Source organism: Drosophila eugracilis, unplaced genomic scaffold, assembly GCF_018153835.1.
Source record: "Drosophila eugracilis isolate 14026-0451.02 unplaced genomic scaffold, ASM1815383v1 contig_2154, whole genome shotgun sequence".
NCBI classification, from domain to species: domain Eukaryota; kingdom Metazoa; phylum Arthropoda; class Insecta; order Diptera; family Drosophilidae; genus Drosophila; species Drosophila eugracilis.
The window spans coordinates 1,653,818-1,673,919 of NW_024573038.1; the positions used below are offsets into that span (position 1 = coordinate 1,653,818).

General features: G+C 40.4%; 4 protein-coding genes across 7 annotated transcripts; 2 read left to right on the forward strand and 2 right to left on the reverse strand.

Moving 5' to 3' along the window:
• Positions 1-135: 135 nt before the first annotated feature.
• On the reverse strand, positions 136-6,509 carry LOC108108712 (neuronal membrane glycoprotein M6-a). Of its 2 annotated transcripts, XM_017216844.2 has the most exons (5): positions 6,102-6,509; positions 2,716-2,928; positions 1,682-1,841; positions 1,317-1,621; positions 136-1,255 (listed from the first exon to the last, which is right to left on the reverse strand). In XM_017216844.2, exons 1-5 carry the CDS (start codon positions 6,103-6,105, stop codon positions 978-980), a joined length of 960 nt encoding a protein of 319 aa, XP_017072333.1. In that variant the 5' UTR covers positions 6,106-6,509; the 3' UTR covers positions 136-977. The 2 variants fall into 2 exon arrangements, with proteins under 2 accessions (XP_017072333.1, XP_017072334.1); XM_017216845.2 differs by lacking the exon at positions 2,716-2,928 and having other exon boundaries at positions 6,102-6,508.
• Positions 6,510-6,992: 483 nt separating this feature from the next.
• On the forward strand, positions 6,993-16,078 carry LOC108108709 (Golgi apparatus protein 1). Of its 2 annotated transcripts, none has more exons than XM_017216838.2 (6): positions 6,993-8,162; positions 9,461-10,670; positions 10,727-11,124; positions 11,342-11,710; positions 15,070-15,439; positions 15,500-16,078. In XM_017216838.2, the coding sequence occupies exons 1-6, from the start codon at positions 7,446-7,448 to the stop codon at positions 15,775-15,777; spliced, it is 3,342 nt and encodes a 1,113-aa protein (XP_017072327.1). In that variant the 5' UTR covers positions 6,993-7,445; the 3' UTR covers positions 15,778-16,078. The 2 variants fall into 2 exon arrangements, with proteins under 2 accessions (XP_017072327.1, XP_017072328.1); XM_017216839.2 differs by having other exon boundaries at positions 6,994-8,162; positions 10,727-11,112.
• Positions 11,769-14,932, reverse strand: LOC108108711 (juvenile hormone esterase). Its single transcript, XM_017216842.2, has 5 exons — positions 14,109-14,932; positions 13,413-13,556; positions 12,606-13,257; positions 12,359-12,549; positions 11,769-12,300 (listed from the first exon to the last, which is right to left on the reverse strand). Exons 1-5 carry the CDS (start codon positions 14,364-14,366, stop codon positions 11,866-11,868), a joined length of 1,680 nt encoding a protein of 559 aa, XP_017072331.1. The 5' UTR covers positions 14,367-14,932; the 3' UTR covers positions 11,769-11,865.
• Positions 16,079-16,502: 424 nt separating the features above from the next.
• Positions 16,503-20,036, forward strand: LOC108108710 (nuclear hormone receptor HR78). 2 transcript variants are annotated; one of them, XM_017216841.2, is made up of 5 exons: positions 16,503-16,710; positions 17,041-17,128; positions 17,201-17,515; positions 18,202-18,471; positions 18,642-20,036. In XM_017216841.2, exons 2-5 carry the CDS (start codon positions 17,089-17,091, stop codon positions 19,802-19,804), a joined length of 1,788 nt encoding a protein of 595 aa, XP_017072330.1. In that variant the 5' UTR covers positions 16,503-16,710; positions 17,041-17,088; the 3' UTR covers positions 19,805-20,036. The 2 variants fall into 2 exon arrangements, with proteins under 2 accessions (XP_017072330.1, XP_017072329.1); XM_017216840.2 differs by having other exon boundaries at positions 16,504-16,710; positions 17,201-17,521.
• The last annotated feature ends 66 nt before the right edge of the window (positions 20,037-20,102 follow it).

The following is a 20,102-nucleotide window of genomic DNA, read 5'->3' on the forward strand; positions in this document are numbered from 1 at the left end:
AATATGTTTTTTTCTTAAATATGAATACATATTCTACGTTTTCAAGAAAATCTCTTTTCAGAAATTATTATTAATTCAGAGTTTTCCTTAAGTGCGCTTTAAGTCCACCCAGTTAAGTTTTAAAAGTTTGGACCATTGATTTAACTCAAATATTTTATTCATTGTTTAAAAGTTTATGTGTAAACACTCTTATGATATCCTACCCTTTTGTATAAGTGTGAGGTTAGAAAATTGTAGTATAAAATATATTATTATTATTACGTCGGTGTATATATTAAATACAAGATGCTTAGTCGAATCTTTAGATTAACGTTGCCTTACAAAACTGATGCTACCGCATTTACAAAATACTACGGCAGGATTCGTATTGCTTTCAAGTTTTAGATGCAATAGTTAATATACACATGTTGAAGTAATGACATGTACAGATCTGAAAGGTAAATCATGCACGGATGGATTACACTATATAATGATAAGTTGCGATTAACTAACGTATTGGTATTTTAATAAAATGCATTCGGCAATTCAGAAGAATCAATTTGAGCATAAGCATTTGTCGTTTATGTGGATTTACCTGTATGGATTAATTCTAGCAGGGTTATGACAAACAGAAACAAAGTGACAAAAGTAAGCTTAAGTAACTTAATATAATGGACGGAAAATAATGTTAGTAAAAGAGTGCATAATATAAAAAGCAGCATGTCAGTGGGATCTTTTCATTTGGCAGATTTCGCTAGATAGAACTGCTTACTTATATGGAAATTTTTAAACATAAAATATAGTTGCAGCCACTAACTCATTGAATGAACATGCTAAACTTCAAAATCAACTTTAATCTTAGGTCTAAACAAAAAGTCTTAACTATAGCTTGTGTGGTTTCGTTGGAATTTTGTTCGCTGTTCGTTGTATGGTGAATTAATCGCTCAAATAGCGGTGGACTTCTCTTTAAGCTCAAATTGAATCTTCTGAAATATGTCCTAGAACCGGTCCTTCGAAGTAGCACTGTACTCCAGTTCGTTTAGGTTTTGAATTTCCTGCAGCTCCTGGAATTTCTCGTGATCCCTAATATGGGCATAGTTGGCAGACAGGCACATCAGATAGTGAACCAGGCTGAGCAGCACCAACAGGGTGGATAGCGTGGCCAAAATAAACATGACCTCAGCGTTTTCCACTCCGTCTTTGCAAAAAGCCTTTATCTCGTACTTCTCGCAGACCTTCATATCCTCGAGTTTCGTGTTTGGCGGAAACATGAAATCTGTAAGATCGGTTAATCTTTAGAAAACTTCTTAGGTGAAATAATATTATTAAGGACTTACGGAATTGTGTCAAATCAATGCAGCTCTGAGAGTGCTCCACACTAGAGCACATGTTCCAGAACATCGTATAAATAAAAGTCACGACTACCAGGAAGCACAGGATCAGGCTCCAGACGAAGTTTAGCAGGTAGGTTATTCCCATAAGAACGGCGCACGAGATCCGTCCACCCACTCGCGACCGCCACGCCCTGTAAACCTTGTATCTTGTGGCACCGGTGGCCAAGAATCCGACGAAGAGAATCATAAATCCGAGGGCCGCCATGCCAGCTCCAATTATTACAAATATCATCTGTACCGCCTCGATCCTAAATAAATTAGATTGCTCTGGTAAATCATTTTTGTTGCAATGCTAATATATTACTCACCATATCAGTCGCAGGTGGAAGACCTGGTCAAACATGATGATCGTGAGAGAAGCTCCTCGGTACATGGTGAAGCAGAAGATTCCCACTCCCAGAAGGCACATGAGAGTCGCTATCAGGGTGGCGTAGGGAATACGCGCCATGCATGATTGGCAGCATTCTCCTAGAAAGACAAATATGGCTTATGAGAAATAAATCTAATGAACGGCTTATAAAATTTAGTTGGTTAGCGATGAGAAATGTTTATTTGCTTATAACGGGAAAGCGTCATGATAAATACGTAATGTTCGGAACATAATATAAGCAATTGTCTTAAAAATTAAACTTTTTATTAAAAATCGGAAATATAGTTATTTTGATGGAATAGGAAATAATAATTTTATCCCCGAATTAATTCTTTTCTATGTACGTTCAATAAAATTTGGTTTGTAAATATAAATGTAAAAAAGAAAGTATGCGGAAACCAAATTAGCTTTAAATATCTTATATCATAAAGCGATGCAAAAATCGTTTCGCTGTCAAGATCTTATAAAAAATGTATAATCTAAAAATTTAGCAAACCGGAAGAACTTAAAAAATTTTCTTTTTGCATATTTTTTTAACAGCAATTAAAGTCCGGAAAAGCAGAATTGTGCGTATCCATTTTTTATACATATATACTTTTAATTTAAGAAAGAGAGAGAATATCAGATCACTACCCAGAGTAGAAAATAAAGTATAACAGAGAATTGGGTTTAAAGTGAGCTAAATAAAGGAAAAGGTTAGTGTTTTAAAAACATATGTGCTAGGTAGATTTTAGACGAGTACAAGACGAGTAGACATACACAAACACGAGTTGCTTGTGCGAGCATAAATGAAAAAAGACAGTGATAAGATAACAGGTGAACCAGCGACTGGCGGCTACAGGTTGTCCAGTGATTCACGTGAAGCAAAATAAGCACAAGGTGTACACACAATACTGTGAAATGGAATTCGTTTTACTGCACATATTGGAGTGCATCTGGTGCTCCGGAAATATCCCGGAATCCAGATCGTACCTTCGCCTCCGCGCTCTGTGTACCTGTCCAAGGAGTGATCCGAGCGGTACGAGTTGCGCCTTCGGTTCTGGATGGACGGATTGTACGGATTCCCGTTGTAGGCACGCGTCAGCACTCCGCCATCGTCCTCAAAGTTCGTCTCGAGCAGAATCTCCTCGCGGGGATCCCTTATGCGATCGCGGTTGTTACCCTTGCCCGGCATACTGCACAGTGCTTTGCGAAAGGGGGAATCGTGAGTTATAGAGAGGTTTTAGTTTAGACTCTGCCTATGAGAAGATAGCTAGCTGAAAGTGATCAGCACACAATGAATCACACGCGCACCACCGTCATCCAATCAAGAGTCCCAATAATTATAATTAGTCTTTATAGTAATGACAACGAATAGCGACTGTCGCTCCCGTAGAAAAAAAATGAAATCTCTGAATGGGCCGCGTTCGACATCGAATGTGTTCTCAGTTGCTCGAAAGAGAATTATCTGATAACTGTCTCTTTCAACTGCTCTTATAATGAGCATAGTGCTCCCTTGCCGACATTTTTTACACATACAAAAATTATATAGAAATTAGTGTTGATATAAAGATTTTACCAGAAAATTCCGATAAGTTTAAAGAATTTTTCAGTTTTAAAATAAAAATAAATAAATGTTGTAAAGCAGCCAAATATATGATATTTAAATAGTTTTAAGGAATTTTATCTTTAAAAAAGGTCGTAAGCCTACTTCCGACAACTAAAAAGGTTCTTATATTTTCCAATCTACCTACTCCATTGCATAAAATAACAATAGTATTGAACATTTCACTGTATTCATTCGACTTTATTAATACTAACGCAATTTAATATTTATTTTAAAAGTACTTTTTGTCTTTAATAAAATTATCGTTATTTTTTCGTGTGCATGAAAGGCGTGTTGCTGCAATTAATGAGACAATTAGTTCGAAATTGCTGGGAGAAGTTCACTGCTTCGACCAGTTCAAAAAGTCATATTAAAAAGGAAATAAGATACAAATATAACAATTAAGTTTTACTTTTAAAATTTGTGGCATACATGTAATAAGTATTACCGTCTATCAACTTTCCTAACTAAAAATTTCTTGCCTATCTAGAATATATATATTCATTGGGCGTTAACTGTTAATTTTGCCTTTTACAGGAGTAAACAAGAGGAAACGCTATAGTCGAGTGCCGCGACTATAAGATACCCGTTACTGTTTTACTGATTTTTAAAATATTTATTTTGCTAGTGGAAATTCCCAAAGCGCCACCTATTGTCGGAGAAAGCATGTTGAGTAACTGATAGTGACGTCACTGCCCATGTGAGGCCTTATAACTTAATTTTAAATTAATAGCGAAATAATGTTCCGATTTCCAAAAGTCTTTGGTAAATAGATAAATAGATATTAACAGAAATATCTTATACAAGGTCAAACGAAGGCATTCATAATAATATTATAGACGCCACCGTTTTCCGCGGTTTGTGGGCGTTAGAGTGGGCGTGGCCGGATAAAAACTCGTGGGATGTTGCGGTGGCATCTTCTAAATACGTATTTTTAAGCACACCTTTCTAGCTTTTATAGGTTCCAAAATTTTCGCATTTTTTGTTTTTCGGGTTTTGTGGGCGTTAGGGTGGGAGTAGCTTGATCGGAAAAAAAACTCCGAGCTTTCTAGCACTTATAGTTACCGAAAAACGTGCGAGCTTTGAGCTTGGTGGGCGTAAGAGTGGGCGTGGCAGGATGCTGAAATAAACTTGCGCTGAGTAGGGACCTCAAGAATCTTCATGCTTAATCCCAACCTTGAATCTGTTATAGTTTCAGAGATCTCAGCGTTCATACGGACGGACGGAGGGACGGACAGACGGACATGGCTCAATCGAAATCGCTATTTATCCTGATCAAGAATATATATACTTTATAGGGTCCTTCTATCTGTTACATACTTTTCAACGAATCTAGTATACCGTTTTACTCTACGAGTAACGGGTATAAAAGACTATAAAGTATAAATATAAAAAGGCTTATTTTAATATTTTGTACACTTATTTTCAACAACGCTTCTTTGAAATGTAACTAAGCTAATTATGAGCATAGTGGCAGCTTTAAGCCTAGCTAAGGCAGACGGGACAACGACCTGAGAAAAGCAAATGAAACATCCAGATGACATCCTGCCAGCGAAGCGAGTGAAGAGCCCGAGCCTTTTAAATGCATCCGCTTTTGAGAGATTCTCACCGGATGTCCCGCAGTGTCTGTGCAGACGCAATGAGAATTGCCACTGCAACTTTGGGCCAGATGCCTTACTTCAGATGCCAAATGCTGGATGCCAATGACACCAAGACACGAGCACAATCTCGGCATTAGAGCAAACCATTAATTCCGGTAGCGAGCAATGACTCTTGGCGAAACGGAATAAAGACGGCTGCCAGAGCGTGAATGTTATAATTCAGGAAGTCTGGGCGAAAACTTTAATGGTCTTGGCAAAATTTGGCAAGATAGAGCCAGTCCTGAGATGGCTTATCCAATAATTTGAAATAGTTGTGGAATAACAAAATATGACATTTCAAACGGACATATGAAGAAAAGAAGAAATTAAAACTTAAATATATATATATTATATATAAAAAGAAATATATAACAGGATGAATGCATTCTTAAATAGAATAGTTACATTTTGAAATATAATATTTGTTTGATAATTATTTGAAGACCAGAAGGAAAGATTAAAATTGTTGTTTTGATAAAAAAGAGTACGATCGAACGAAGGTTTTCATTATTTCATCCAAAATATTAAAACTCCTACCACTTCTCACTGTATTTACAAAATAAATTAACGTATAAAATTGTAACTGTAAACATATGCTAACATTTTTTACGCCAACTGCTAGTAGCTGGCCACAATCATTGAATTTATCATCAAATTATATTATATAGTTTACTATTTACACACTTTTAAAATGAATCTAACTAATTATATACATAACAATGCTTACAAAAACTTTACATCCTTCAAATAGACGATGCATATATTAAAATTTATGAAGTAAAATCAGCTTAAAAGAGATACCAATAAAATCTAATTGGACTATCGTTTCTTTTAAAAATATTATTTTAAATTAAGGCAGGAAATCACCTAAATGGTTTATTCTATTGCATTTCCGATCTCTGACCAAAACAACAATATGCTTTCCAAAAGCGTAATTACGAAATGCAAGCAAGTCTCAGTCCAATCAGAATATAGTGTTTCAAGTGACACGTAAATGTCCAATTGGAATCGATAGTTTTTTAAACCTTCAGAGTTACAAAACTAGGCTAGTTATTTTTAATAATTTCTATAGGGTTGTTAAACTATTTGAGGTCTTATATATGTGTAAGCCCGAACTCTTTTCACCAACTTACCCATTTTGAATGGCTGTGATTTGTTATCAGTTTTGGCGATTAAATTATATCATTTAAATATCTCAAACTAACAATGCAAGTGCTTCTGCAGTGCAATTTGTAAGTTGCGCTGGAATTTCTGAAGACTTTTACATATGTTTGTATGTATACACAAACGCACAAACACCTCGCTCTACTTGGTAAACTCAAAACAAGTTTTTAGGTGTGAGCTTCAAAAGGAAGGGGATACCACTCGCACTTAAATAGTTCAATTGTTATCAAATTGTTATTAAAAACCGAAAACCACAGGTGGTTATATCAATTCTTAATGAATTTATTCGCTTGCGTGAATTTATTAACCTAGGCTTCCGAAGCGCACAACTTAAGTCGTCTAAAAACAGAGAGTATCTACACAATATTGAGTTTATCGGAGATGTTGAGAAACATATATCGATATCGTGGTAAGTATATGGATACGAAGATGTATCGAACGAAGTGAAATTATAAATACTGGAAGTTTTATGGTTCATTATTAATTATTTTATGTTTTGTATTCAGGGCGATTTCCCAATAGATACGCGTACTTTGAGAAAGTTAAATGTTTAAAGGTTTTAGTTGTTTAAATATGCGGAAACCAGCAAGATTAAAACAGTTACCTTTAATTTATAAAAGTATTATGTGTATTAAAAGGAATACGGCTTAAAAATCAATCTTCTTAAATTTAAAAATAAATAAATATCAACAAGCTGCGACTTGAAACTAAGGAACTGTCGAGTTGTTTCAATTTTAAATTTTTTTATTGTATTTATAATATTCTAATAAGAGAGTACTCACTTCAAACAATGGAAATCACTGTGCCGTTATCAAAACCCCTTTTGATACGCCCTTGATAATTATCGATATTCGGTTGTCGCTATCGATAATTTGCTGTGAAGACGATAGTTCTTTGGTCGCCTGTTGGTTCAGTGGATTTCTTGCAAATAGAATTGGAATTAACACTTTAAATGCCGCAATAGCAGCAGTTTTGGCTGTGGCAATACTCGAACCACAAATTAAGCAGCCGGAAAAGCTATCCAAGCAATGACCAGGACGTGAGAGCGGCGGAATAGCAAACCGGCCATTCATTTTCCACATACTTGTTGTTGCTGGGCTCTGCAGTGCCAATTTCGACGGAATATATTTGCTTTTTGCTGATGTATTTCTGCCAAAACCGGCGCATCGAATTGCCGCGTCGACTGCAAATATAGCCGCTCCATCAGCTTACGCAAGCAAAACGTCGTTGGAGTGTTTTTAATGACCGGCCACTGAGATTAAAGTCCTAAAGAACGGTCATATATAGAGAGAGAGGAAAACTACCCGACAAACATGCTGCACCTCCTAATTGTTTTCCTGATGGCCACGGCCGCCTCGGCCGGAGATTCCCTCCAGCGCTTCCGGCGAGCAGCCATTGACGCGGATAGCTCAAAAGAAATGCACAGCATCATCGACCTGCCCGAGTGTCATGACCTTAAAAAGCTTTGCACGCACTACAAGTCCACAGATAATCTCTCTATGCTGGAGTGCGCCCTTACCTTCAGCTCCAGCCAGTTGGAGGAGCTTCCAGAGAGCTGCCAACATGTTCTGTGGCTGCAGCAGCGCCAGTTGCAACTGCCCGCATGGATGGAGAGCAACTTCCTGCCCTCCTACTGTCCTGCCGAGCGGTCCAAGTTGGAAACCTGTCTGAACGCTGTACACCTGTGGAGCTGTTTGGAACAGCAGCGATTAAAGCTGCCGCAGAACAATGCCTGTCATCAGCATTTACGAAAGGCCTACGAGTCCTTGGGGCAGGATTACAGCGCTGTCGATGAGTTTTACACCGCATGCGGCACTCTCGTCGAGGAACACAAGTGTGGACGGTTGAACATCGACCATCTGCCCTCCGTGCTGTCGCAGTTAGGCACAGTGCAATGCCTCCAGGCGAGCGTCACTAAGCCTAACCTCGAGCCCAACTGCCAGGGCGCCATCAACTCCATTGAGCTGCAACGCGGAATGCTAGAGCTCTTTCGGGTCTGCCAGGAAGATCTCTCGTCTTTATGCGCGCAAGTGAGTGATATCTGTAAAAATATAAGCTAATGCTTTGAATAACTAAAAGTACTCTAAATGTGAAAAAAATAAGAGATAAGGCATTGAAAGCATTGCCCCAATGAATAGAACGAAGTCAAAAATTGAAAGACTGATTGAATTGGTTTAATATACAGATAAGATTAGAGTGTATAAATAACATATTATTTAAATTCCGCTATAAAACCCATCATTCTTTTATGTTAATTATACCCGTTACTCGTAGAGTAAAAGGGTATACTAGATTCGTTGAAAAGTATGTAACAGATAGAAGGAAGCTTTTGCGACCCTATAAAGTATATATATTCTTGATCTGGATCAATAGCGAAGTCGATTGAGCCATGTCCGTCTGTCCGTCCGTCCGTCCGTCCGTCCGTCCGTATGAACGCTGAGATCTCAGGAACTATAGCAGATACAAAGCTGAGATTAAGCATGAAGATTCTTGAGGTCCCGGGACAGCGCAAGTTTATTACAGCATCCTGCCACGCCCACTCTAACGCCCACAAATCGCAAAAAACTAAAATTGCTGAAATCTCAGGAACTATTGCAGATAGAAAGTTGAAATTCAGAAAGTATAATCTTTAGATGACAGCGCATCTTAAAGTGCTACTACTATCCGGCCACACCCACCCATACGCCCACAAGGCTCAAAAGACGGTTTTCGGATTTTCTAGAAAAGCTGATATCTCGGTAACTATAAGAGATAGAAAGTTCGGATCAAGCTTGTATGTTTCTATGATGCTCCCAATGCGAATTGTTTTTTTCCGATCACGCCACGCCCACTCTAACGCCCACAAAACCCGAAAAACCACAAATGCAAAAATCTCAAAAACTATAAAAGCTCCACAATTTTGCTTAGGAACACGTATTTAGAAGATGCCTCTGCAACTTGCTACGAAGTTGCATCCGGCCGCGCCCACTCTAACGCCCACAAACCGCGGAAAACTGTGGAGTCTATAATATTATAATGAATGCCTTCGTTTGACCTTGTGTAACTTATTTCTGTTAATATCTATCGATTTACAAAAGATTTTTGAAATCGGAACATTATTTCGCTATTTATGAAGAAATTAAGGTTATAAGGCTCCACATGGGCAGAGACGTCACTATAAGCATACTCAACATACTTCCTCTGACAATAGGTGGCGCCTTGTGAATTTCCACTAGCAAAGTTAATATTTTAAAATTGTGTAAAACAGTAACGGGTATCTTATAGTCGCGGCACTCGACTATAGCGTTTCATCTTGTTTTATGTAAAAACTGTATTATTCTCGTTTCAGGAAAAACCCGGCACTGCTGGCGGGTTTAAGTGCCTGGTCCGGCACAAGAACCACCCCTCGATGTCGCCCCAGTGTGCCACGCAAATTACTTTAAGGGACCAACAGATGGGCCGCGACTACCGTGTGTCCCACGGTCTGGCCAAGGCGTGTAAAGACGACATCAAGACGTACCACTGCAGGCGCGGGGTCTCCGAAGATAAGCACGTACGGTTGGCCCAGATCCTGCTCTGCCTGGAGTCAGTGTCCAAGAACGGTACCAAACTGGCGCCCGCTTGTCTTGTCGAGTTGACTGATCACCGTCGTATGCTGATGACAGACTACCAGCTCTCGCCAGAGCTCTTAAACGACTGTGCCGATGATATACCCAAATTCTGTCCGGACGAACACAAGGCACAGCTAGTGAATGGCATGACAAGTACGGGTGGTGAGATAATTCACTGCCTGCTGGAACATGTCAAGGCGAGGCGTCAGCAGAGACGGGTAACGGCGCAGTGCCAACGAGGATTAGAGACCTTGATTAAGGCCAGTGATGCTGGCGAAGATTGGCGCGTAGATCCTGTGCTGAGACGCGCATGCAAGCCAGTTGTTGATGTGGCCTGCAAGGATGTGCAGGGAGGAGACGCACGAGTCATGAGCTGTTTAGTAGAACATATTGGCACTCCAGTGATGCTACCCGAATGCGAGCAGGCGCTTCTCATTATAGAGTATTTTGTGGCCAGAGACTTTAAGTTGGATCCTCAGCTGTACAAACATTGTCGCGATGACGCAGTAAAATACTGCCGCGCAAAGAAACAATGGGATGATGCGCAAAACATCCAAATGGATCCAGAACGGGGACCCATGATCCTGCCCTGTTTGCATCGCATGGCCTTCAGCGAGGACGAGCATCAGACTTTAAGAAAGGACTGCTTCAAGGAGGTTAAGCGTGTAATGAGACAGCGCGCCATATCGATGGATTTGATTCCCGAGGTGGAGGACTATTGTCTAAACGATCTCTCCGCGTTCTGCTCTGACTGCACTGAAAAGGGCAGTGAAATGGAATGCTTGCAAAAGAACATGGACCAACTGCAGTCGGAGTGTAAAACGGTGGTTATCAAGTATACGGAGGAGGAGGCCGCTCACGTCGAACTCAATCCCGTGATTATGAACGTTTGCGCCGAGGCCATGCAGCAGCACTGCTCTGCGATCCTCAAGAGCGGAAAGGATAATGGTAATATGGTAACATATTTTCTATGAGAAATTTTTAAATTGGCTAAATATTTCCAGGAGACATGATGGACTGTCTTATAGCGCACAAAAACGACGCGGATCTGCGCAAGGATCTTCGTTGTCGGGCCGCCATCGAGCACTTCCAGATCATCTCACTTAAAAGCTTCCACTTCACAACCAAATTTAAAGAGGCATGCCGGCCCTATGTTCAACGATTCTGCTCCTCGAGTGCCACCAAAAACGAGGTGGTTGCTTGCCTTAGTGAAGTTATGCGCAACGACACGATTAAGGCGCAACGTCACCAGATCCCTAAGGAGTGTCGTCACCAGGTGAAAGCCCAACTCTACCAGCAGCGCGAGAGCATCCAGCTGGACCCAAAGTTGGCCAATGCATGTAAACGTGAGCTGGAGCAGTTTTGCGAGGAGGAAAAGGGTCCCGGTCAGGTGAATGAAAAAGCAAGTTATCTAACTCATCCTTAACCATTTTAACGCTTTAACAATTGGGATGGTAAATAATGATTTAGTTATTTAGACGTTAAAATATCTATAATTACGTTGTAAGTAATGAAAAACTACAATCATTATGGTTCCAGCTTATCACATTTCACACCCTTACTTAAATATCTTCCCCCACATAGCATATACTAACTTTTATGTTTTTTATGGATTACAGGCCCTGGAGTGCCTTATAAGGAAGACGCCTAGTCTAGGCAAGCCCTGCCATCATGCGATCTTCATGGTCAAGAAATCTGAATTGGGAGACAGCGGTACTGATTATACGCTTCTCACCACGTGCAAGGAGATGATCTACAAGTTCTGTCCTAGCACTGATTCATCCAAACTACTTGACTGCCTTAAGACCTACAAGGATGACAAGCAGTTCGACCAGCGGTGTCACCTAGTGGTGGTTAATCGGATGATCGAACAGAACACAGATTTCCGATTCAACCCATCGCTGCAAAGCGCCTGCGGTAAAAACATCGATCGGTATTGCTCCAACATTGTGGCCAGTGCTCTTCCTAACGAGGAGCTAAATGGAAAGGTAAGTGATTGCGGTAGTTCTAGTGCTGCTTTAGTTATAAGAAAAATACAGACTGAAGTATGTTTTAAACTTTAAACTATTTCCCTTTAATTTATATCTTAACCTTAAACAGCAAATATTTTTATTGTCTCAATTAGCTATCGAATGGCACACCACTAAAACTCCATATCTTCTCGCTGTAGTCTTCCATTTTCAGGATCGTCAATCGCGGACGTCAGGGTTTCCAACAAATCTTCTTCTTTAGTTATCTCCAAGTTAAGTTGATTGTAAGGTCCACTTGCACTAGTTAGTGGACTGAGTTCGCTAGGAATACCATCGATGGCAAACGATGTCCACACCTCAACCATTTTTTTAGACATCTGCATATCCTGTCCCTCCAGGGTATGGGTGGCAAACAGATAGATATTGTCGTTGGAGTGATGAACTCCGCCATTGAAAGGATAGTGCGAGTTGCCGAACTCATAGCCAAAGCGAGTGTATTTTCCCTCGTACTCAAAGCTGTAGAGATACACTGGCGTAGAAGGTTGAAGGGTATGGATTCTGGTGGCCAGGGTTATGACTGGGGATTTCATAAAGATTGTAGAAGTCAGCTGTAAGGAATATCATTAACCAAACAATCTAATTTTGGCAGGATATTCTTGAACTTACATCGAAGTATGAGGGAACTGCAGCAGAGTGATCATGACTGTTGAGAATCTCACGCTTAAAGAGCAATCGATTTAAAGTGTTACCCGTGAGTCCCGATGTGTCATTATTCAAATCGTAGATACCCTGGGAAAATTGCCGAACAGTCAACGAACTCACATTAGAAACTTTCGCAGCTAGAGCATCATAATAGCCTATAAAAATATATAAATATTTCAATCAAATTAAGACTTTACTTATATTTACTCACTTGCTAGAACGAAGGAGCCATCGTGTTGAGTGAATCCTGTCAGCAAGGGAATTTGTCTGCGGTAGCTCTTTACCAGTTCACTGGGTTGCTGTGGCAGGATGCCCTGTAAGTCTCCTACAATAGGCGAAAAAGACTCTGTTGTGGTGATCCTTAAAACATCTAGGACTTTTGCATTTCGCAAGCACTCCACAAGCTGATCCTCCTCATCGCAACGAGAACATCCCAGCTGAACACAGATTCGCATAGACTGTGCCCTTGGATCCTTATTAATAGCCCAGCTAGCGAAAATCGAACCCGACTGCACAATCGCTCGCTTGAACAGACTATCACCAGTTTGGGGGCTGAGTAGCAAAGAACTAGCTACCCCTGCTCCGGCACTCTGTCCAAAAATAGTCACTTTCTGGGGATCTCCCCCGAAGTGATTAATGTGGAGTTGCACCCATTCGAGAGCCATTAGGATATCCGCAATAGGAGCATTTCCGGGCAGCTCCTCAGTGTATGTCGACAGCCATCCGAGTGCTCCCACTCGGTACTGGGGTACAACTAGTACTACATCCTTCTCAAGGATATAGTTCGGAGGATGATCCTCAGCAGAGCCATTGTAGTAGCCTCCACCATAGATGTAAAACATTACAGGCTGGCTAGCAGTAAGCTAGAATAGGGAATTATTATGAGATTTCTGTTGTATGTTAGTTGTCAAAGCAATCTTGACCCATCGTCAAGCCTTTGGAACTCTACTTGCACTTTATGACTAACGTAATCTGTTTATGAGTGTAATCTTCATTAGTAAGACAAATTTTCACTCACGTTCTTTGTGTATACCGAAAGATTGAGACAATCTTCTAGTTCAGCATCAGACAACTGGCCATCCAGATTTGTTATCACGGGGCAGCGCTGTCCAAAGTTCAGTGCGTTGAGGGTGCCTGTCCATGGTGAACGCGCTACAGGTGGCTATCAGCCGAAATAAAAAAAAGAAAGCATTTGTGTTTCGTCATAAACCCGCTTATCATTTAAGGCAGCGCAGAACGTAAATGTCAATATAACTCAAAATCACAGAAAAATAAAAACGAAAAGCGTCTAGTTTCGAAGCTAGAATACTCTTTAAATTATGAATGTCAATAGCTTAGCTGAAAGTTGCTTCTTTGATCAGTGGATAGTGGTTTATCGGATTAGATAGATAATCGGATTCAGTAAAAGATTAAACGGCATTCATGACGATATTGCTTATATATCTTAGGCGAAATGGGAACATATGAAAGTCAAAAAGGAATTATCGTACTGATGTCAACATCTATTATATCCGATCCATTCCGTTATTCACATTTCAGTGCGTTTCTTAACTTTTAGTAATATTCCAATAAATTCACTTTTTTTAATTGCAAGGGTAGCTATAGTTCGTCTAGATTAGCTTCCTCTCTTCTTTTTGTATTAAATGGTTTCCTGGCGATTTATTCACCAGGTAATTTTATGATTGATATCTTAACGCCATCCAAATTGACTTACCCGAAAACGGAGCTCCGCCGTTGGTGGTTCAGCAAAGGGAATACCGCGAAACTGCATGAACATTTGATTCGTCCAAGCTGTGAATCCATAGTTTCCAAGGACTTCTCCCTGGCTATGGGACAGTTCCACCCTTACAGTTGGTGCGCCGGAAGCATTTGCTCCCTGGCCGCCGGTGAGGAATAACACAAGAAAAGCGATTAGAGCGGTGGTAAGAACACCGCACAGCGTCAGCATCACGTATACGCCGCGTCTACGCATCAGACCTGACAGACTTCGACTTTGAACGAGTACTGAATTGAGAATGAAACGGCTGTGATGGCTAACGTACTGCCAGCCACGATGAAAGGCATAGTCGTGCGGTGACGTACACAAGGAAATTTGTTCTATTTACTTATTTTTTACATCTGAAACGATCTCTTATCAATTAACTCCTTATCTGTTCACGGTATAGCAATCCCTGTCAATTTAACAAACATTTCAATTTAGTATTCATTAACGGGTCAAAAGATTTTTATTTAGAAGAATTTTCCCATGAAGATCTTTTATCTCTTATTTATTACAACATTCGAAAGGTCTAACGATTCGCCCAGCCCTATTATACTCTATTATTGGAATGTCTTTCAAACTGCAGTAAATATATATATGAGCAACTTTATCGCACAGCTGGTTTAGGATTAATTGGTTTAAATGAGTAAACTTTTGCTAGGCATAAAAGCTTTGACTGTCGAAATTAGTTTATAAAAATGCCACTTGCTAATCTAAGGGGTAAAGGTCTTTTGGTTGGTATGGTTAAATAGTTAAGTAAGACAATCGACGTTTCGGCGTTTAACTAGCATTGTTAAAAAGATATTATTCTGCAAAATGTATGCATAATTTTCGTCTTATCGATACTTTGGGTTGCTTTTAAATTTAAACCAATTTAACTATAAATTAAACACTTATTTATTCAATTTCATCTTAGGTGATTCATTGTCTTAAAGACAAGTTCCGCCAGTCCGCGCTGGACGAACAATGCGCTCAGGAGATGATCAAGATCCTGCAGGAGCAGGCCCTTAACTATAAGTTAAATCCCCTTCTGCAGGTGTTCTGCAAGTCGGAGATCCAGGAACTGTGCAAGGCAAACGTAGACTCCGACGAGCACGGCCAGTTGGCGGAGTGCTTGAAGACGGCCTTCCTTCAAAAGCAAATTATCAACAGGCAGTGCCAGATGGAGGTGGCCACTCTGATCGCCGAAGCCAAGGCAGATATTCACGTGGATCCCATTCTGGAAACAGCCTGTACCGTGGATTTGTTGCGATACTGTTCCAAGGTGTCATCCGGTAATGGACGCAGTGAGTTGACATTTTTATAGCTATAATATATAACATTTATAATCAAAATTAAACTTTTAGAACTAAATTGTCTGAGAACGCTGCTAAAGGATACGCCGAACTCTCTGGAAGCTGACTGTCGTGAAAAGCTGCAGCGGCGCATTGAGATGTTCCGGAACGCGGATGATACGCTAGCGCTGCCGCCCGAGGATGTGCAGCAGCTTGTGCAACAGGTGGTCGCCTCCCCGGCGCGCAAATTCTTCCTTGTGATACTGATGAGCGCGACTGGCCTGGTATTCCTCACCGGCATCTTCCTGGGAAGGGCCACAAAGCGTGCAATGGGCTTGAAGAATAAATAATTAAAATAGTAGACTGTAGTGTAGTGCTGTGTAGGCGGAGTGTTCATGTTTGTGAGCTTGTTGTTTTCCATTTCGTCTGACCCATGACCCGATTCCGATCCTTAATTTCTCTCACTTTCCACCTTGCCTGCCTTTTGGATATTTGTGTAAGCAATTTGTGGCTTAATCGTATGTAAGACCAAAAAAAAAGCAAAAAAGAGCAAACAATAAAATAGTCTAGTTCCATTCTTAGGGCCGTTTTTGTTATACCTTTTTTGTAACAATTTCATCTGTATATTAAATTGTATTTTTGTAATCGAAATATCTTCGCATTTTTAATAACCTATTTTATGGGCTCAACATGTGTTATTACAATGATTTCTCTTTCGAGAAATTCGAAATACATGGGAATATTTTTTTAAACGTTAAAATTGACTTACAAAAATTGTCAGAGTGTTCATTCTTTGGCATTTGCATTGCATTTATGCATTTTTATATCTTAAATATTCTTGATAAACCTTTTAGAATTAGTATGTAATTAGTTTGAATCGGTAAATATATATAATTATTTTCACGGTAACTTTTTAAGTAATAAAGAATATTAAATCCAAATAGAACTAAACATTTAAGCCTTGGCTTAAATTAAAAACTTTTTAGCTCCACAAGTGGTTTAGCATATTTTTGGTATATTTTAAAGAAAAGTTCTATTTTACGGTACATTGTGCCGGATAGTATGTTGCAATATCGCGTCTGCGGTCACACTGCTAACAAGCCAATTGGAACAAGGAGAGTTTTCTGCTGTAGAAATAGGTTCCAAAAAGGCCATAAGTGCCGGCATATAGTGAAATTGTAATCCGAATCACATAATAAAAACCAAGTGCCTAAAACAAGTGTTACTTTAAGAATACAAGAATGGTGATAGCAGTCGTCTAATAAGAATTTTCAAAGAGCCAAGTAAGCAAGACCACTTCATTCAAATCACACGCACCAACACTAATGCAATAGAAACGGGTTGTATTAAAATAGCTAACGTAGCAGCGCACCTACAGTTGGGTTCAACATAGTAGCAGTAATTATGGAATACTTGAATTTAAAAAACAACTAAAATTAGTTTTCAAAATCTTATTGATATCAATAATAATAAGAAAATTTATTATCCATAAATTATTATATAAACAATTAAATATTAGATTAAATCAGATCGTAGAAGATTATAAAATAAAAAAAAAATACATTTCTTGTTGGAAATCAAATTATAAAGTTAAACAAACATGTGCTTGTTAGTAATTTTTACAGCCGACGAGTATTATTTTGCCGGCTGCTGTAGTGACAATGGACGGCGTTAAGGTTGAGACGTTCATCAAAAGCGAAGGTGAGTCCAGTCACCCGAGTCATTGCACCTTGGAACCCGATCTAACCTTGCCATTGCCCTCTGACCCTGCAGAAAGCCGAGCGATGCCCTTGATTGGAGGCGGCGGAACGTCTGGAGGCACGTCTATCGCAGGAGGCGGCGTGGGAATGGGAGCCGGAGCATCCTCCACGTTGAGCGTGGAACTTTGCCTGGTTTGCGGCGATCGAGCCAGCGGGCGGCATTATGGGGCCATCAGTTGTGAGGGCTGCAAGGGCTTCTTCAAGAGATCGATAAGGAAGCAGCTGGGGTACCAGTGTCGCGGCACCATGAACTGCGAGGTGACCAAGCACCATAGGAATCGTTGCCAGTTCTGCCGGCTGCAGAAGTGCCTGGCCAGCGGCATGCGAAGTGATTGTAATTTTCGTTTAAGTCGTCGTCTCAAGCTATTACCAATCTTTGGCCTGGCCAGAGTCTACGTGCTCCAACAGGCTATAGAAACAGTCAATCTGATAATTCGGGGATATTCATTTAAAGGAAGCTAAATTAGCAGTATACATTTAGAGGTATTGGTTTTAAATACAGGAATATATTGTACTTTTTCATCATCTTATTATATATTCCCTCTCACTTCTCCCTAAGTGTAGCCTTTAAGGATGATCATAATATTTACACTATAAATATTTAGTGCAAGGTCGATATAATCATACCTTTATGAAATAACATGAAAGATTTTAAATTCATCTTAACTTTAGAATATATTATACAAATTTATTGAAATTTAAATACTTTTGAAAAATTAGATTAGATCTTTATTTTTTTATGAAGAAAAAAATAACTGTTGACAGTTACCTACATATGGTCCAGATTTGTCCAAATAGCAACATGCGAAGCTAATTGCTTCTTTTACATGAATATCCACTGCAATTAGTTGTTCACCATCAGAAACTTGCAGCTGCGGGGGCACAAAAGATTCCCAGCCAGCACACACACTAACCAACTCACCATCACCTCACCTGGAAAGTCATCAAACCGCATCGTAATCCCACTTCTTGCTCTACTTAATTACTCTCCGTTCTATGCTACTTCTCTCGCAGCTGTGCAGCACGAGAGGAAACCGATTGTGGACAGAAAGGAGGGCAACATCGCATCAGCCGGTGGTTCATCCACCTCCGTCGGAGCTGGCAGTTCCTCCACCTACCTTTCCGGCAAATCTGGCTATCAGCAGGGGCGTGGTAAGGGGCACAATGTCAGGGCTGAAGCCGCTTCCACGCCTCCAGTACATAGCACGCCAGCAACGCCCTTCAATTTGAATGATAATCTATTTCCCATGGGGCTGAATTTCGCAGAACTAACGCAGACATTAAGTAAGTTCATCTTGTTCTTTGAAGTTGCTTTTTAAACTCCATTATTATTAATATTTTGTAAGAAAATACTTGACATATAAAATCTAATGACAAATAATAAAATCTTAAATAATTTTTAAATTGATAACTAAATAGATTTCAAACTCAATATGCTGAAATTTACTTTCCAGTGCTAGCCACCCAACAGCAGCAGCAGCAGCAACAACAACAGCAACAGCAGAGTGGCAGCTATTCTCCAGTTATTCCCAAGGCTGATCCGGAAGATGACGATGACGACTCTATGGACAACAGCAGCACTCTATGCCTGCAGCTTTTGGCCAATAGCGCCAGCAACAACAATTCGCAGCACCTTAATTTCAATGCCGGAGAAGCACCCAACACCTCAACAATGGGCCTTATCCAAAACTCTTTGGACATGCGAGCAATTCATAAGGGACTGCAGATCCTCCAGTCCATTCAAAACCAGCTGGAGAGGAGTGGCAATCTTAGTGTGAAGCCAGAATGCGATTCCGAGGCGGAGGACAGTGGCACCGAGGATGCCGCCGATACGGAACTGGATCACATGGATCTAGACTTTGAGTGCGTTGGGAATCGAAGTGGCGGTGATTTCGTGGTCAACGAAGCAGTCTTTGAACAGGAGCTGCTCACCGACGTGCAGTGTGCCTTCCATGTTCAACCGCCGACCTTGGTCCACTCGTATTTGAATATCCACTACGTGTGTGAAACGGGGTCGAGAATCATCTTTCTCACCATACACACTCTTCGAAAGGTTCCCGTATTTGAGCAACTGGACGCTCATAGCCAAGTGAAGCTGCTGAAAGGAGCCTGGCCAGCACTGATGGTTATAGCATTGGCCCAATGTCAGGGACAGCTGTCGGTGCCCACTATAATCGGGCAATTCATACAGAGCACTCGTCAACTGGCGGATATCGATAAAATCGAACCGCTGAAGATTTCCAAAATGGCCAATCTCACCAGGACCCTCCACGACTTTGTCCAAGAGTTACAGTCGTTGGAGGTGACTGATCTGGAGTTTGGCCTACTTCGACTAATTCTTTTATTTAACCCCTCGCTCTTCCAACAGCGCAAAGAGCGGCCACTGCGAGGTTACATCCGAAGAGTCCAACTGCACGCTTTGTCAAGTTTGCGACGACAGGGAGGCGTCGGTGGGAGTGAAGAGCGTTTCAATGTGCTGGTGGCTCGACTTCTTCCACTTAGCAGCTTAGATGCGGAGGCCCTGGAGGAGTTGTTCTTTGCCAACTTGGTGGGGCAGATACAGATGGATTCCCTGATTCCGGTTATTCTGATGACCAGTAATACCAGTGGACTCTAGAAGGAAATGTGAAGAGAAGGGGCGCAGGCAACAAAGCTGTGCCGCCCAAAAGCAAGACTGAAGATGGACCAAGTGCGGGCAATATAAGTAGCAACTAGGAAAATCCCCAATAAATATATATTTAATATACATTATTTACTTTAGCAGACAATATTCGATCTTAAAACCTTGGGTTTTTTGTTGTTCTTGCATTAAATGGAATCGAAAGCCCAATAAATGCGAATGTTTTCAACCAGTTTTTAAATACTGTATTTGTAGATCTTACCGATCGTATAATAGTTTTACGAACTTTAGTTGT

Excerpts from the sequence above, each read along its gene's own strand:
- LOC108108712 (XM_017216844.2), bottom strand. Across the intron at positions 1,842-2,715 it reads CACAGAGCGCGGAGGCGAAG|GAGAATGCTGCCAATCATGC; the intron begins GTACGATCTGGA and ends TTGTCTTTCTAG. Across the intron at positions 1,256-1,316 it reads CATTGATTTGACACAATTCC|ATTTCATGTTTCCGCCAAAC; the intron begins GTAAGTCCTTAA and ends CCGATCTTACAG.
- LOC108108709 (XM_017216838.2), top strand. The coding sequence starts at position 7,446 with ATGCTGCACCTCCTAATTGTTTTCCTGATGGCCACGGCCGCCTCGGCC. Across the intron at positions 11,711-15,069 it reads ACGAGGAGCTAAATGGAAAG|GTGATTCATTGTCTTAAAGA; the intron begins GTAAGTGATTGC and ends ATTTCATCTTAG. Across the intron at positions 15,440-15,499 it reads GTCATCCGGTAATGGACGCA|AACTAAATTGTCTGAGAACG; the intron begins GTGAGTTGACAT and ends TTAAACTTTTAG.
- LOC108108711 (XM_017216842.2), bottom strand. The coding sequence starts at position 14,366 with ATGCGTAGACGCGGCGTATACGTGATGCTGACGCTGTGCGGTGTTCTT. Across the intron at positions 13,258-13,412 it reads TTTCGGTATACACAAAGAAC|CTTACTGCTAGCCAGCCTGT; the intron begins GTGAGTGAAAAT and ends TCCCTATTCTAG. Across the intron at positions 12,550-12,605 it reads TGGCTCCTTCGTTCTAGCAA|GCTATTATGATGCTCTAGCT; the intron begins GTGAGTAAATAT and ends ATATTTTTATAG.
- LOC108108710 (XM_017216840.2), top strand. The coding sequence starts at position 17,089 with ATGGACGGCGTTAAGGTTGAGACGTTCATCAAAAGCGAAG. Across the intron at positions 17,522-18,201 it reads CAGCGGCATGCGAAGTGATT|CTGTGCAGCACGAGAGGAAA; the intron begins GTAATTTTCGTT and ends CTTCTCTCGCAG. Across the intron at positions 18,472-18,641 it reads AGAACTAACGCAGACATTAA|TGCTAGCCACCCAACAGCAG; the intron begins GTAAGTTCATCT and ends TTTACTTTCCAG.